Below are 14,674 nucleotides of genomic sequence, written 5' to 3' on the forward strand. Positions count from 1 at the left end.
TCACAATTTCTCCCTATTCTCTTTTGTTTTGTTTATAATGGCCATGTGGGTCTCTTATGAACAGTTAGTTTTTAAAGAATTTATAAAAGATCGGGCTTAATTCACTACTGAATTTTAAGGATAGTTCAACAAATAAGTCCCTTGATTATGGTTAATGACAAATTGCAAAGGGCAAAAATTAATCAAGAAGTTGGTATGCCATAAATTGAAATAAAAATAAAGCCTTCAGATAATGCTTTCCACACATAATATTTGACTTGCAGGGCCAGTCAACCCAGCCTAATTTAATCACCAAAGGGAGTTACTGACATTTCATGTAATAGAAACCTGACGAGTACAAGCAGCTCCGTAGCCTAGCCCCATCCTGCTTTCTGGAACCCTTCCCGGCCTCCACCCATTCCCGCATGGACACTCCCCACTCTGCAGCTTACGAGATTATTTTTCCAACCTAACACACAGAGCTCTGCCAGGGCCTGCCTTGCCCACTGGAGCTCTGCAGCGCATGCCCCCACACACCCAGTCTGCTGTCAGTCTCACCTTGCCCTGTGGCTTCCCTCCCTCCCTCCTGCCCACTGGCCTCACAGCTTGCCTTCTGACCCACCCACCACATCCTCGTGGCTGCTGGGTGACCCCAAAAGGGGCGACTAACATTAAAGACAAATGAGTTCCCACTGAGTTCCTCCTCTCTCAGTTAAAGGTGGATCCTCTTAACCTTAATTTCCTCATGTGAAAACTTAGAATATTGGGGTTATAATGTCTCTAAGGTTGCTCCTTTATATTTTTACCTTCTGTAAGTGAGTCTACTCTTCTTCCCCTTCAAGATCCCCTGGCCTGTGGTTCTCAAACCCAGTTACATATCAAGACCACAGGAGGATTATATAATGCAAGTAATGGGGGGCAGCATTTACAGACTGCATCCACAGAACAGAAGTAGCTACAAGATGTGAACAGGTAGACTTCCAAGCAAGCGGTATTTAGACAATAAGTTTGGAAGACACCGTTAAACTCAGTCTCCACTGCGGAACTTCTCAAAGGCTTCAGCGGGGTAATTTACACTGTGAATCTCTCAGCTTGTTTGGACCCTGGAACCCTTCCTTGGCCTATCCCTGGCCCCACACATTGACATGCTAACATCTAAAAGATACTAGTATTTCACCAAAAACAGTTTAGAAAACAACATAACCCTAGAAAATGTTGAGGCAGCTGATTCCTCAGTTCTGAGGGGCAGCCTCTTTCTTGCCCTCCTTGAAGGCTGTGTCATTGCCAACAAGCTTGACCAAGCTGTGACTGTGACCAGCACATCCCAGTCCTTGGCTGCCCTGCTTGATCCCACAGGCACCTCCTTGCCTGTGGCCCAGGAAGACCAGACACCCCTCCTCCAAGCCTCAGGGAATCTGAATCCATTGATTTTTTTCACTGTCTCAGAGTTTTACAGTGACTGACATCATCTAGCGGAGAACATGCATATCTCTTCTTCAAGTTACTGTGTATAGATTTGAGTTTCAGATCTGCACTTACCAGTTTTGTGCTATTAGTTCTCCATTCCCTCGTCTATTAAATGGAATGGTATTACTTGCTTCATAGAGTTGTATCATGGATTTGGTTAGCTGTGGCCCGTGGGCCAAATCTGACCTACTACTTGTTTTTGTAAATAAAGTTTTATTGGAACACAGTCACAAGAAAATAGGTTACCATGTAAATCACTTAGGCTTTATCGACTAACGTGGAAATTCCTGCCATTATCCTCACATTAGTTACTGCTGAATTTGGGCTTTTAAATAGTCGCAGTCTTAAGGAAGATGAGATGAGAGGCCAAAAATTACTTAAAGTTTGAGCTCCAAATGCCCAAACCAAAAACAAACAAATAAACAAAGCCAGTGAGCTTATTTCTTTGAAAATTTCTTGTGCTACATTCTAGATCAACAGCCTCAGCATTAGCCTTTGATAAACTTTCACATAGTCAAATCACTGGATTCCAGCAGTACTTGGCCAACATTAACCCACTCTAATAAGCCATGAAGTTTCTATTATATTTATACAATTTGTTTAATAGTAAGATTCATTTATCCGTCATCAGCTAGCATCTCATGCTGGATGCGTTTTCCACATCCAGTTGCCTCTTTTCTCTTGGTTTCTTAATTTTAATTAGAAGTATATTTATTATAAGGACTAGGAATCAGAATGGAAGTCTAGAATGTAAAAGCATGAGAGCAAGCAACCCCTTCTATCTGAGACATAAAAGCTCTAGTTAGATGGTTTTTGTGATCTCGACTGGCCTTCCTTCTGTACACAGTTCTGTTCTGATGGCCCCTCCTCCCACAGAACCTCTGAGACCAGGTGCTAGCAGAACAGTTGGTGTTAAGAGATCAGCTGAGAAGTCCCAGGACATGCAGTGTTTTAAATCAAAAGCTCCAAATATCTTTAGCTAACCCCTCTGACCACACAAGAGGTCATCATTTGTGAAAAATAAATTACTCTTAACCTATGATATAGTTGGTTGTATAACAAAACAAACAAAAACAAAAAACTCCTGGAAAAAATATAATAAAAGTTGTTTTAAATGCATAGTCAAGCTCACAAGAAAATAGGAGACATTTCCAAGGCCAAAATACAGACAGATATGGAAATCTGATGGTTAGCCAACCTTAAAGCAATGGTGGTCCTAGGGAGACATTTTTCTGATCTTAATAACCTAGGCATTTAGTCTAATAGTCTTACTGGGGTCAAAAAAGTTTGAGGGTTGTAATTGAGTCTTCTACCTAAAACTGGGACCTTGAATGTGAAAAGATGGGCTGTGAGTTTGTAAGGGGGGGTGTCCTTAAGAATTCAGACCCATAACCTCTCAGTTTTAGAGTTCAACTATATACTACTGGGGTTCTATAAATTACAAGCTGAGAAGGTCATAGTTTGGAAGTGCTTAGGAATCTGTAGAAGGAAGCTTGAATTTTCTCTGGCAGCTTTGCCCCTCAACCCAGTCCTCATAAGACTCCCATTGGTAAATGCAAACTACACATGAGCTCATGATCCAAAATTACCAAAACCCCAAGGAATATTATTACTCAGACTCCGTGGGGTTTGCAATGCATGGAAAGCACAGAAGACCAGCAGTCAGATGAGGAAGCCAGGCCCAGCCTGGCTCCTTCTCTGTCTCCAAAGATAACAACAGTTGTTAAGTAGCAGAGACACCAAAACTTCTCTAAATACCATAATTTCTCTTATAAAACAAAAATATTTTAGGCTGCTCCTAAAAATATCACTGCATATGGAATTTCAGGTCCATGAAAAAATAACCAGACTAATAGGGGAAAGAGGTTCAGAGCAGAACATTCAAAACTGTGCAAACTTATAAAATAACACGCTTTTAAAAATTAAGAGTACACTAAAAAATGCCACCATTTTAGCATCTTAAATTTTTAAGATTTTAATTACAATAACGCTACAGTAAATACCACACTTTTCCTTGATTTGTAGAGAATAAACACATGAACTTTCCTTGCGGGCATGCCTATGATGTAGTGCTGTGGCTTCGAGCTACGGAGACAGGACGGAAGGAAGGGCATTCTTAGATCTAAGTGTCACGACAACGGAGGTGAAGTCTCTGACTCATCGTCTTGTTATTCCTCTGCCCTGGCCTAAAATAGAAATCCAGCTTTTGTTGTTTTGCCAAGTTTTCTTTTCATAACAAAAAAAAGCTATTCGTATGGTTCCAAATAAGACCAAATGCCTTGGAAGTACCATTCTGCTGTTGTCAGCAGGGTAGCCTGTTCTCTAGCCCATCATACCTGTTTTTGATCCCCTTTCAAGCAGACGGTAGCTCCACAAGATCACTGACCTTTCTTTTGGCTCTGCTGTGATCTCTGATGAAGCCCAATATGGGTTCCTTTACTCCCATTTCTCTCACCGCTTCGCAGGATTCTCCTCCACAAGCTTAAGGCTTTCCTCCTTCATTCGATCTCTGGATTCTATAACCAGGAGACGCACTTGTGTTGAGGATGCTATATTAAATGCTGTCATGAAGAAAAGTACATAGCTCAGGTGTGCAACATACAAGAAGAGATCAAAAACCTGAAATTATCTCCTGGAGGGCAGGCCCCTGGTAGTACAGGCTTCCCCACTGGACAAGTGTTCTAGGAACCCAACTGTATCAGTGTACCAGCTGACGTTGTTGTAAGAGGCTGTGTTAGGCTTCCGAGATTTTTTTTTTTTTTGAAAACTCACCTTGTTTGCCCATTTCATGAAGGGTGATTTACAAGTGCACCCAGCTGCACCAAACTGAGTGTTCAGCAGTTCTTGACCACATGACCAGTTTTTAACCAGCACCACCCCTGTGCCCCACCCTCCCTGTTCACCTGATCTTGCCCCAAGCAACTTTTTTTTGTTTCCCTGGAAGAAAAAGTTTGCCTAAAGAAACATTTTGCTGATATGGATGAGGTGAAACAAACAACAGCAGAAGCACTAGAAGGCATCAAAATCGAAGAGTTAAAAAACTGTTCTGAGCAGTGGAAAAAAGGTCTCAATAGGTGTAATGCATCAAACGGAGAGGACTCTGAAGGTGACTGAAGTTTAAACATGTAAGAATAAGTACACATTTCTTTATAAGTAAATGCAGTTTTGGGGGTCCCCCCCCCCGTATATTTGCACTGCACAAGGGTAAGCGGAAGTGAGAAAACAGATAAGGTGTGTGTGGGTTTCACATAACCCTCCCAGGTCACTACTGACGCTGGGCAGCATCTTCACCCCCCTGGGATTACTCAGTGGCACAAACAGAATCATCCCACACTTTGAAATGGTTCATGTTACATCACGTGAATTTCACCACAACCAAAAAACTGAAGTGTATATATTATTTGTTCCTTTACCTCATTAAAAAATCATATTTTGAGCTAATAGGATTTCACAACATAGTGATTTTATTACCCTGTTTATTGGATTTCACAATGTACTGATTTTATTACCCTGTTTATTTACCACAGGTGAACAAGGTAACATATTATGTGCTGTATTGTAACACAAAAGAGATTGTTTGTGTTGTTTTCAAATTTTCAGGAAGTTCTTTTGGAAATTTAGTTCAGGACACAAAGCTGGAAAATGGATTCTTGAATCACAGGGCAAGTGAATTTCCTCGGAGGTGGGGGTTAGGGGATAGAATAGGGTACAGATGGTGTCAACCAAGAACCGTGACTAACCATGAGTCCACCCATGACCCTAATGAGGTCCCCGTGAGGCATCCAAGTGTCATAATGCACCCTTGGCTGTTTAGACTGTTAGCACGCTAATTACTAAAGTAACATTTATATGAAAGTGCTTATTTGAGAGGCAAAAAAGTTTAGTATAATCAGAAATGCTTTCTTTACCTTTTTCTTTATAAGAATGCATACAGGTTCATTCTAGAAATGGTGGCTGAGTAACAAGCACTGACTATGTGTCAGGAAATGAAAGCTGACCGAGTATGCCCATGTCTTCTAGAGGCTTAGAGTCCGGTGCGGCAGAAAGAGATGCAAATGGAGTTCAGTGGGTTAACTGCCAGTGGTACAGACAGTGAAAGATAAGATCTGAGCCCCTAACTCCCAGGGCACCATCCACTCGGGACTGTTTCAGGGCTGGATGTGGAATCCAGGCCAGCTCTGTGCGCAGATGGCACAAACACTTGCAAGCGAGAGAATGCCCGCAAATATCACTGAGATAGTTCTGTCTTCCCAGCACAGGGCCCAGGAGCAATATAGACCCCAAAGCTCCTGACAACAGAGCAAGGACATGATAATTTTTAGACTGAATCGTTTTTAATCATCCATAGGCAACCCATCATCACAGGGTGCTCCTAGGAACATCTGACTTCAAGCAAAACATGTCCCGACATATGTAATTGAGGCATACCATTGTTAGAAGTCAGCTAATTCATAGCTGACCAAGTGTGGTCCATGGGCAGGCAGGGTGAGCGTTATTTAGGATCTTGTTAGAAATGCAAAAAGCCCGCTTCAGACCTACTAATGAGAAACTCAGGAATGCAGCCCAGAAATCTGTGTTTTAAAAACCCCTCCACGCAACTCTGATATTCCATAAAATTTAAAACTATCGAACTAATTCAAATTAGAAGACAAGTGCCTTACTTTGTATAGAAGGGTTATCTTAAGCTGATCTCTTGGACTTTGCCTGGACAATAGAATTGGCTGTGTTACAAAGCACCTTTGCTGCAAGAGAATCACACCTTCAGCATGGAGGAGTTCATAGGAGATGCCCCTTCCCCAGCTCAGGCAAAAATGGCACAGACACTGAATACAATTTAAGAAGAAAAGAACCTCCACAAGAAGTCCTCTGTTTTGTTACACTTCTCATATCATAAGATGAGCATCTGTCCAAAATGAGCTCCTACAGCTTAGCCTACATTCAACAGCTGCCACAGAGTGAAGAGATGAGAAAAATAAGAGGAGGAATGTGAAGTTGTAATGATGGAGACAGAGCCAGGCCTGGTATCTGCCAGTCCCTCATGCAGCATGTTGCAGGGACTCACGACTATACATGGAATGTCTAGTGAGCCAGTGTGGCGACACCTGGGAGGAGGGAGAGGGACCGATGTTACAAACTGCACTCTGCATCCCACTGCAAGGACCATAGCAGCAGAGTTAGAAAGAGCAAACCAAGGGACAAGGATCCAAACACGCAAACCAGGAGGTGAACTGGGATACTACCAGAGATACAGAAACAAACAAAATAAATTCACCGGGTGCTTTATTTCACCTTAACATTTTGTAAAAATAAATTTTAAGAAAGCTTTATGGACACCTAAATAGTTGAACTTGACTGGTGAAACCAGAGGAAAGTCCCCAGGTGTCTAACAGGACCTGGGCACATGTAATGTCTCTCCCGCATCCATGCCATGCTAACTATATCTGCACATCTTCCCTCCTTACCATTTTCAACAACCAGACTAGGAGGTGTACCTAAGAAGTTGATTTTGTTTTGACTTACGGTTGCTAGTAAGATTTCAATTTAATAAGATTCTACCTGATTTTTTCCGGCTTTCTTTCCTTGGCCCATATAATAGTCTTTGTCCAATCTGGCCCCATCTCATGTCTCCTTAAACAAAAATTGTTAAAATCAGAGCTAAAATCACTGAAATCTGGGGAGAGGAGACAGATCTCCCAACCTGTAGCAGAGACAGTTTCAAGAAATTCTCACGTAGCAATGAGACACTAATAAAGGTTCCATATTCTACCTCATTTTTCTTACCCCCTTTTTCCTCAGCAGTCCAATCATCAATGCCAAAGGGACATCCAGGGCAGTTACTCCAAGGAGGCAAATGGCCACTTTCTGCACATCCAAAATATCTAACCTAAAAATGACACTAAGTGAAGAAGTAATGCTGGCCTCAAAAAGAGAAATATGAAAAATGTCACCAGATTTATCCTCAGAACTGCCGTGTGGTTCTACCATGTTGTGCTCATAAATATGTTTGTTGAGGAATTTTCCTTTTAAATATTTTGTTAAGGATCTCTTCAAGCTTACCCATCTTTTATTTGTTCCATCTAATGAGGAAGGAGCTGACGAATCCACCCACAACCAAGAGGAAGCTCCAGGAACCTTCTGAGAAGGGAACGGGCCAGGCCAGGCCTGAGCTTGGTATTGCTCAGTGATTCTAGTTTGTGTTCTTGTTGGAAATGCTTTCTAGTCATAGTAGCTGGAAGCAAAGAATTATGCAATTACTCTTTTAATTACAATTAAAAGTGCTATAAAAGTCACTGGGTTACCTGAGACCCAGTAAATGCGACCTTGCCCGATCTGTGAAGTCTCGGGAGACTTCCCAGGGGAGGTGCATTTACTGGTGATCTACCAAGTGAATAGGTGTTAACAAGGTATGTACAGATGTGCAGATAAAACAGGAAGAGATAGCAAGCATTTAGGCAGAAAACACTACAGGTGAGAAACAGCAGGGCACATGGAAGGAGCAAGAAGGTGACTGAGAGGCTGAAGTGCAGAAGTGAAGGGGAGAGTGGAGAGAAGTGAGGAGGACAGGTGGTGGGGCCACATCTGCAGGCCTGTGAGGGTGTGGGCAGTTGGCATCAGAGTAGCCACAAGCCACTCTGCACCCAGCAAAGCTGCAGTGGTGCTGTGGGTTCAAAAGTAATGCAGGCTGCTGCCCACCTGCTCTTCCAGGCAATGTGGGCTCTGGCCCTCCATTGAGGGTGGGGAAGGGGAGGTGGGGGCTTAAGTGGAGAGGGCCGACACATCCCTGTGCCTAGGTCACTTCTTTGGGTGGCCCATGTGCTGGTCTTGGCAGGAGGATTTGGCTCACTTGCAGACAGCCCATCCAGCTTCAGGGCTTGGAACAAGCATCTCATGACTTCAACTTAGCCTGTCTAGATCACACTTGGAAACACTCTCCTGCTGTCCTATGGGCGAGTTGCTCTTTGCTCCCAGTGGAAGACTGGTGACGGGAGAGGGAGGGCTTGAAGCATTAGAGAGACTCTCTCCTCATTCCTGCTGAATGTAGCCAGACAGCCACCAATGAGACCAGATTGGAAATGCCTAAATTCTATATACCTGAACATGGTGGCATTTTTCCAGAAGTTAAGGTGCCCACTTTACAAAGTGTCATTGTGAAGTCTGGACTAATTTATAATTAATTCTAATTATAGAACTTTGATTAATTCTAAGTTGTATATTCTGGCATTGTCTTTTGGTTTCCCCTTGGGACATTGCTGGGTGAGAATTCAATAAATACCCAGTAAGGTACCTTGAATGACAACCCACAGATGGATTGGTGGGGCACTTGGTGCTGCTCTTCCTTGCTGATGTCATGTGCCTACACATATGCGCTGAAACATACTGCTGCTGACCCCCCATATCCCCTGGCCACTGTCTGTTAACACCAGCCTCCTGTCTCATTCATTTATGAAGCTCTGGCCTTCACAGATGAAGCTCTGCCCCGTCTGTAAATGACTGTACATAGTTATTTAGTATATACAGGGGTTTAATTGAAACCTTTGTTAAAGATGTAATAAAGACAAGGCACAGAGACTACAAGAAAGGAAAAGGAGAATAATAGTAATTGTATGCACCATCTGTTGAACACCCACTGTATACTGGATGTTTTCCAAACATTATTGCTCATCATGACTCAATTCTGCAAGGTTAGTGTTATTGTTCCCATTTAATAGATGAGGACAGTGGGACTCAGGGAGGTTCAAGGACTCATCAAATCCTCACAGTAAGAAGAAGGCAAGTCTGGGGTGCCTTTGGCAACTCCACTGTGCTGCTGCCATGCAGTGAGGAAGGAAGCTGGTAGCCCTGTGAAGAAAAAAGCTCAGCTGCTCTGTGTGGAACCTCCACATAGCCAGGGTCTTTGCACCGCACACTGCCCACAGCACCTTTGTCATCCTCCATCTGCTCCCAAACATCCTGCTCCCCCTCACCCACCTCCCTAACCACACCCAAAGAGAAGAGACACATTCTAGATCATTGTCCCCATCCCTCACCTCTTCCTCCCTTTCCCAGGCATTTCCTGTTTTTAAATCATCACTGCCTCTGGGATGATGGGAAATCAGCATTGGGCAGTAATGGCCCTCCCCAGAGACTGCTGTAAAGAATTCATAGCCAGTGATGAGTGGGTGAGCAAAATCAAGCTTTCAAGCTTTCCAGAGACCTTCAGCCAGTTTCCCAGAATGGCCAGGAAGTGAGGCAGATGAAATGATAGTTTAAAGCCCCTAAAGGTCTTAGCCTCTGCCTCTTAATTAATTGAATACTGCTCTTTAGATGACTGGAGTCTCAATCCCCTGGTTAGTGTTAAAAGTGCCTCGAGTCAGTAGCCCGTCTCTAAGTACAGAGATGACATTACAGATAATGGAAACATGGATGATAAGAATGGGAATCAAAGTCCAGTGAGATCCCAGAATAATCATTAAGTCAAAGGAGATATGTGCCTAGTAGGGAAGAGCTTGATGCCTAGTATGCTGTCTGCCCTGTGGCCAGGAGAGCTCTCCAACTAAGGAACCGGTCCTGTGGGCAATGCCCAAGCACCGGTCTCACAAGTGGTCCGCACCAGCCCTGATGCTAAGACATGAAAAGGTACTGAGTGAACTTGTATTTACCAGAATCCCCCCTAAGGAAAAGGACTGTATGTAGATGATCCAAAATTCCAATAATAAGCCTGGGATGAGAGGTAGGAGCCAGCAAAGGACACGGTGGAGTCACGGTCGATAGTGGCCAAACTGCCTTGTAAACAACTAAATCTTACTAACTGCAAAGGCTTTCCTTTTATGAACATGGAGTGCAAGGTGGGGCCAACAGTAAGGAGAGGCTGCTCATTGCCACCTAGCTGTCCTTCCTCCCTGCCCTTCTCCGGTGTGTCGCTCATGGTCTCATTGGCTGGAGGGGACTAGCTCCCAATTATTGCCCATCCAGAGTGTCCACGACTGCACAATATAGTCCTTTAATGTTGTTATATAAATCTTTGACCCCTTAAAGTTTAGGGCCCTGAAAAAAATCCCTGGCCACCCCTTCTTTGCTGCCCACTGTTGGAAATCGGTCTGCCTGACCATCATATCCTGCACCCTCCACTGATGGTGTCCACTCGGGCCCAGTGACAGTTAACCCAGTTAACAGAATTACCAACAGCTTGAGTGTGGTCCATACCTGACTCATCTTTGCTGCACCATTTCTCATGCACAATTGTTCATTAAATATATAGCTGTTCGGATGGATAGTTGAATGATTTCATGCATGAGTGACTGGATGAATAAATGTGACTAAATTTGCAAGATAGCTGCCTGGGATAAGAGATGAAACTGTTACCTGTGAAACATTTTTTTTCTTTACACAAAACTACCACAGACACAGAATGGGACCCTCTGCTTGGACCCTATAGTATTTATGGCACACTACCAAGGCACCTGTTGAGAGCAGGCCTCCTGGAAAGCAGATGGCTGGAGATTTCCACTGACTTGTTCTTTTCTCTCTTTTCAGATTATCAAAGAGATCCCTCCACCCCCTGCTGAGGAGAGTGAGGTGAGTGACCAGAGCAGGGGGTAGCCACATGGACAGGGTGGTGGAGTGGGGCGGAGAGCTGTGTGGGCTGGCCTGAGACTCAGGCCCCTGCAAAGCAGAGCTAAGTCAGGCCCAGGCTCCCAGTCCATATGAAGTAGTAAGGAGGCTGGCCTTTAGCTCTTTCCTAACCAAAGACAAATGGGAACTTAACTACATTGGCAGCCAGATGGCTTTGAAAGGTTTTCTCTTTCCAAAGATAAAATTTGAGATGCAAACATAAACTTTTTTATCAATACAATTATCTGGAGCTCCAGAGTACTGATTTTTCCTCTAAAAGAGACACTTTGGGGATCCCTTCTCCCTGCAGAGGCTTTTGCTGTATGTGTGTAGATCAGGGGAAACCGGTGGTTCTGGGAACGGCCTGCTGAAGTATGCCATTGATCTTTAATTTAAAACAATGTTGCCTAAAGATTTGCCAGGCAGTAATGAAAATATATTGGAAGAGGATATGCTAATATCCTGTCCTTGCTCTCAAATCCTCATCATTTAAAAGAAGAAAAATATCCCAGACTGCACCATAAATTGGCCAGTAAGCGGTTTGCCTGCAGTAGAATAGAGGCATTAAAGGCTCCTTCTCACCAGAAGGAGCATCAGCGGGCAGGAGTACCTGACCAGTGGCTTTCCTAGTCCTCTGATCGGTCCTGGGAGAGCTGGCCTTCCTGGATGCAACACACTCACCGGTTTAGAGCCAGGGCACAGGACTGAAAACCGACTGGGACCAAAAGCTGTATTGATGAGGTTTCTAGTTCATTGTTCTCGATCCCTAAAGTCTGTTGTGTGCAGACCAAGTACTGCCCCCTCGCCATTCCTCTTCCCAATGCCTTTGTCAAGTTTCCTACATACAAAAAGAATAATGATTACATTTTGAATTCCATGTGGCTCTTATATCCTCAACCATGTGCATGGAAGCCAAGGGATTTAATAGCTGCCATCAATTAAAGCACATTTTGTTGGAATGCTAACCTTCTGCCCAGAAATCAGGGAAGGAAATTACATTCTGTGCGAAGAGGAGGGAGGGAAAATCCTCTTTACCTCGATGAAAGCCTTTTCCTAGTCCTTCAAAGGAAAGAACCACGGGCAGTTCCACAGGTTCCGTTGTGGCTGTGTTCCTGTCCTGTGCAGCTGCCTCTTATACTTCCAAAAGAAAAATAGGTCAAGAAACTCTCTTGATGAGGTTGGTCTGTTTGCCCTAAAGGAAGGGTTCTCCTCCCTCATTATGTTCAATTAGAGGAGTCCTTGCCTTTCTTCTGGTGCTGGCTCTACATTTACCTTTGGAAGGTGATGTGGCAGCTTCTATGGCCAAAATGTGCCAGGGGACTTAGGTGCAAGATGGTGGGGTATGGTTTAGCCCAGACCCCAGCATCTAGAATAGGGCTCCACACATACACACACAAGCATGTGTAGAATGAATTATTACCCTCAACAATGCAATGTTGGAGAGGAGGAAAAAAAGCTCAAACCAGAAAAATAGCAAGAAAGAAAAGCTGAAAGCAAGAAGTAGGTGAATTTTTTCCAGTTTCATCTAATATTCTTAGAAAAGTTTCACCTGAAGAAGGCAGACCTGGTTTCTGAAACAGAGTGGCAGCCTCAGGATACTGGAGGTTTAAAGGGTTGCATTAGACCTAAACCAGCTTCCGAACTGGCTGGGCGGGCTGCAGGCGGTGCTGATCGCTTTAGCATGTGCCTTGGCCCTGCGAGTCCCTTGGCCCTGGAAGTTAAGCAGCCCTCATCTCCTTCCTAATGTGTTTTGCCAGAAAAAAAATAAAGAAATCTCACTGAAACAGATAATATAACTTAGCCCATACAGAGTATATTATACTATAAAGTTATATTGTATGAATTATACAATGCCCCGAAAATCACAGTCTGAATCCAGACAACCTTCTTCACTCCAGCTCTCTGTTCAGATCCCACAGGTTTTTCAAGCACAGCTCATGTGCTACAAGCCATACTGTAATTCCTTCCATCAGAACTAATTTCTCATTTTTCTCTTCTCTGCACTCCCAGGGTGTTTTTTTAAAATTGACTCTTCCTTAGGACTATTAGCTACTTAAAGATCAAGATCTATATCTAGTTAATCTTTAATATATCCCCAAAGAGCTTAACATGTTGTCTAACACTCAATTAATATCTGAAGTCAAACACTCTCTGTCATCCACATACGTGAACTTAAATAGCAGTTATCCCAACTTTCATCAGATCTATTAGCATTGTATCCCAAGGGAAGAATATCTACTATTTAAATAACTAAACTTCAGGAGTGAACACAACTTTAAAATGTGCTCACGGTGATCTTCTTTAATAGGAATATCAACATGCAAAATATAAAAAGTTAAGATTTTTTGAGATTCCATGCAACCCACAGTGATACTTTTGTATAAATAAAAGACAAAAAAAATTACTTGAAATTTCAGATCTCAACAAAAGCAAGGACGCTCAATTTTAACAACTCAGAGGGGCATTTCTTCTCTGATTGGCAGCAGAGTGGAGATTTCTCACTAAGTCTTTAATTATTCCAAATAATTGTCAGTATATGGGAGAATCTAACAATGGAGTGCTTCAGCTGATGGTGTAGTTCTAAGCAGAATCACCTTCCATGGATTTTCTGACTCTGTTTGGGAGGGAGAGGGGTGTGTACTGAAGGCACTGACACCGGATGGGCACCTGGTTAACAGTAAGCACCTGCCTTTGAATGATGAACTTATTAGCAAGTTTATTATCATGCTCATTGATCCTGACAATTTCTTTGAGGCAAGAATTTTTGATGGAAATTACTGAGTGATGGAAAAAGTATTCAACTAGGACCAAGCAGCAGCCCTGGCAACCCTTACAGCTACATCTACACAGACAAGCACAGCAGCCTCCCACTCCGGAGGGGAGAAGGGCCAAGCTCCCACCAGTGGACATCAGCATGCACCCCAGTGCACACTAACACATGCATGTACACCCCAAACAGAAGTCTAGAACAGGCCCAGAATTCAGCACTCAATATTTTAATACTTAAAAAAGAAGCATCCCTTCTTTAAAATGTACACTATCCTTTATTAAAGAATGCCACAATATTCTTGCACATCCTTAGTCCTTGTGGGGTATGTGAATAGTTATGATGGTTCCATGGCGTATTATGCAACTTGGGTCATTTGGCATTTTTGTATTTACAAACAGAAGTGTTGCTGGATCTTTCAGTTCACTCCTAGGAATTAATGTCCAGGACTAACTCTGAGGGCGATTTCCCTGGCTCATCCCAGAGACTTGAGATGAGATGGACAGCCAGTTCTACTTTAGGTTCAGCCCTTCGGAATCTCCTGAGCCTGGGAGTTCTGTGGCCTTCGTCCTTTACTTGTTTCATAATATCACCCTCACAAAACTTACTTCTCCATAAATGTAAATGATCTTGTTGACAGCTGCACCCCCTTTATTCTTCTCAAAATATAACACTATGCTGGCAAGCAGGGGGCTCAGACTGTTATCTGTATAAGTGATGAAGGGTAGGCTATCAGGGCTTATCCTAAGGATTTAAGACGCATTCCAGTTCAATGGAATCTTAAATGAATTCAAAGGCTGATTTAAAACTATTTCCTCGGGCTCGATCCTGTTTCAATTACATTCTCCTTTCCAAAGATAGTCCCTCTGG

The 14,674-nt window shown here is 43.3% G+C and overlaps 1 protein-coding gene across 1 annotated transcript in view; it reads left to right on the plus strand.

Moving 5' to 3' along the window:
* ANTXR1 (ANTXR cell adhesion molecule 1) overlaps positions 1 to 14,674 on the plus strand; it is a 232,490-nt gene that overhangs the window by 152,233 nt on the left and 65,583 nt on the right. Inside the window, exon 14 of the mRNA XM_053663393.1 lies at positions 10,960 to 11,001. Within this exon, the coding sequence (XP_053519368.1) occupies positions 10,960 to 11,001 (42 nt within the window). The remainder of the gene's footprint in view (positions 1 to 10,959; positions 11,002 to 14,674) is intronic.

This window comes from Artibeus jamaicensis, unplaced genomic scaffold (assembly GCF_021234435.1).
Source record: "Artibeus jamaicensis isolate MK-2021 breed Jamaican fruit bat unplaced genomic scaffold, CSHL_Jam_final contig_3174, whole genome shotgun sequence".
Lineage (NCBI taxonomy): Eukaryota > Metazoa > Chordata > Mammalia > Chiroptera > Phyllostomidae > Artibeus > Artibeus jamaicensis.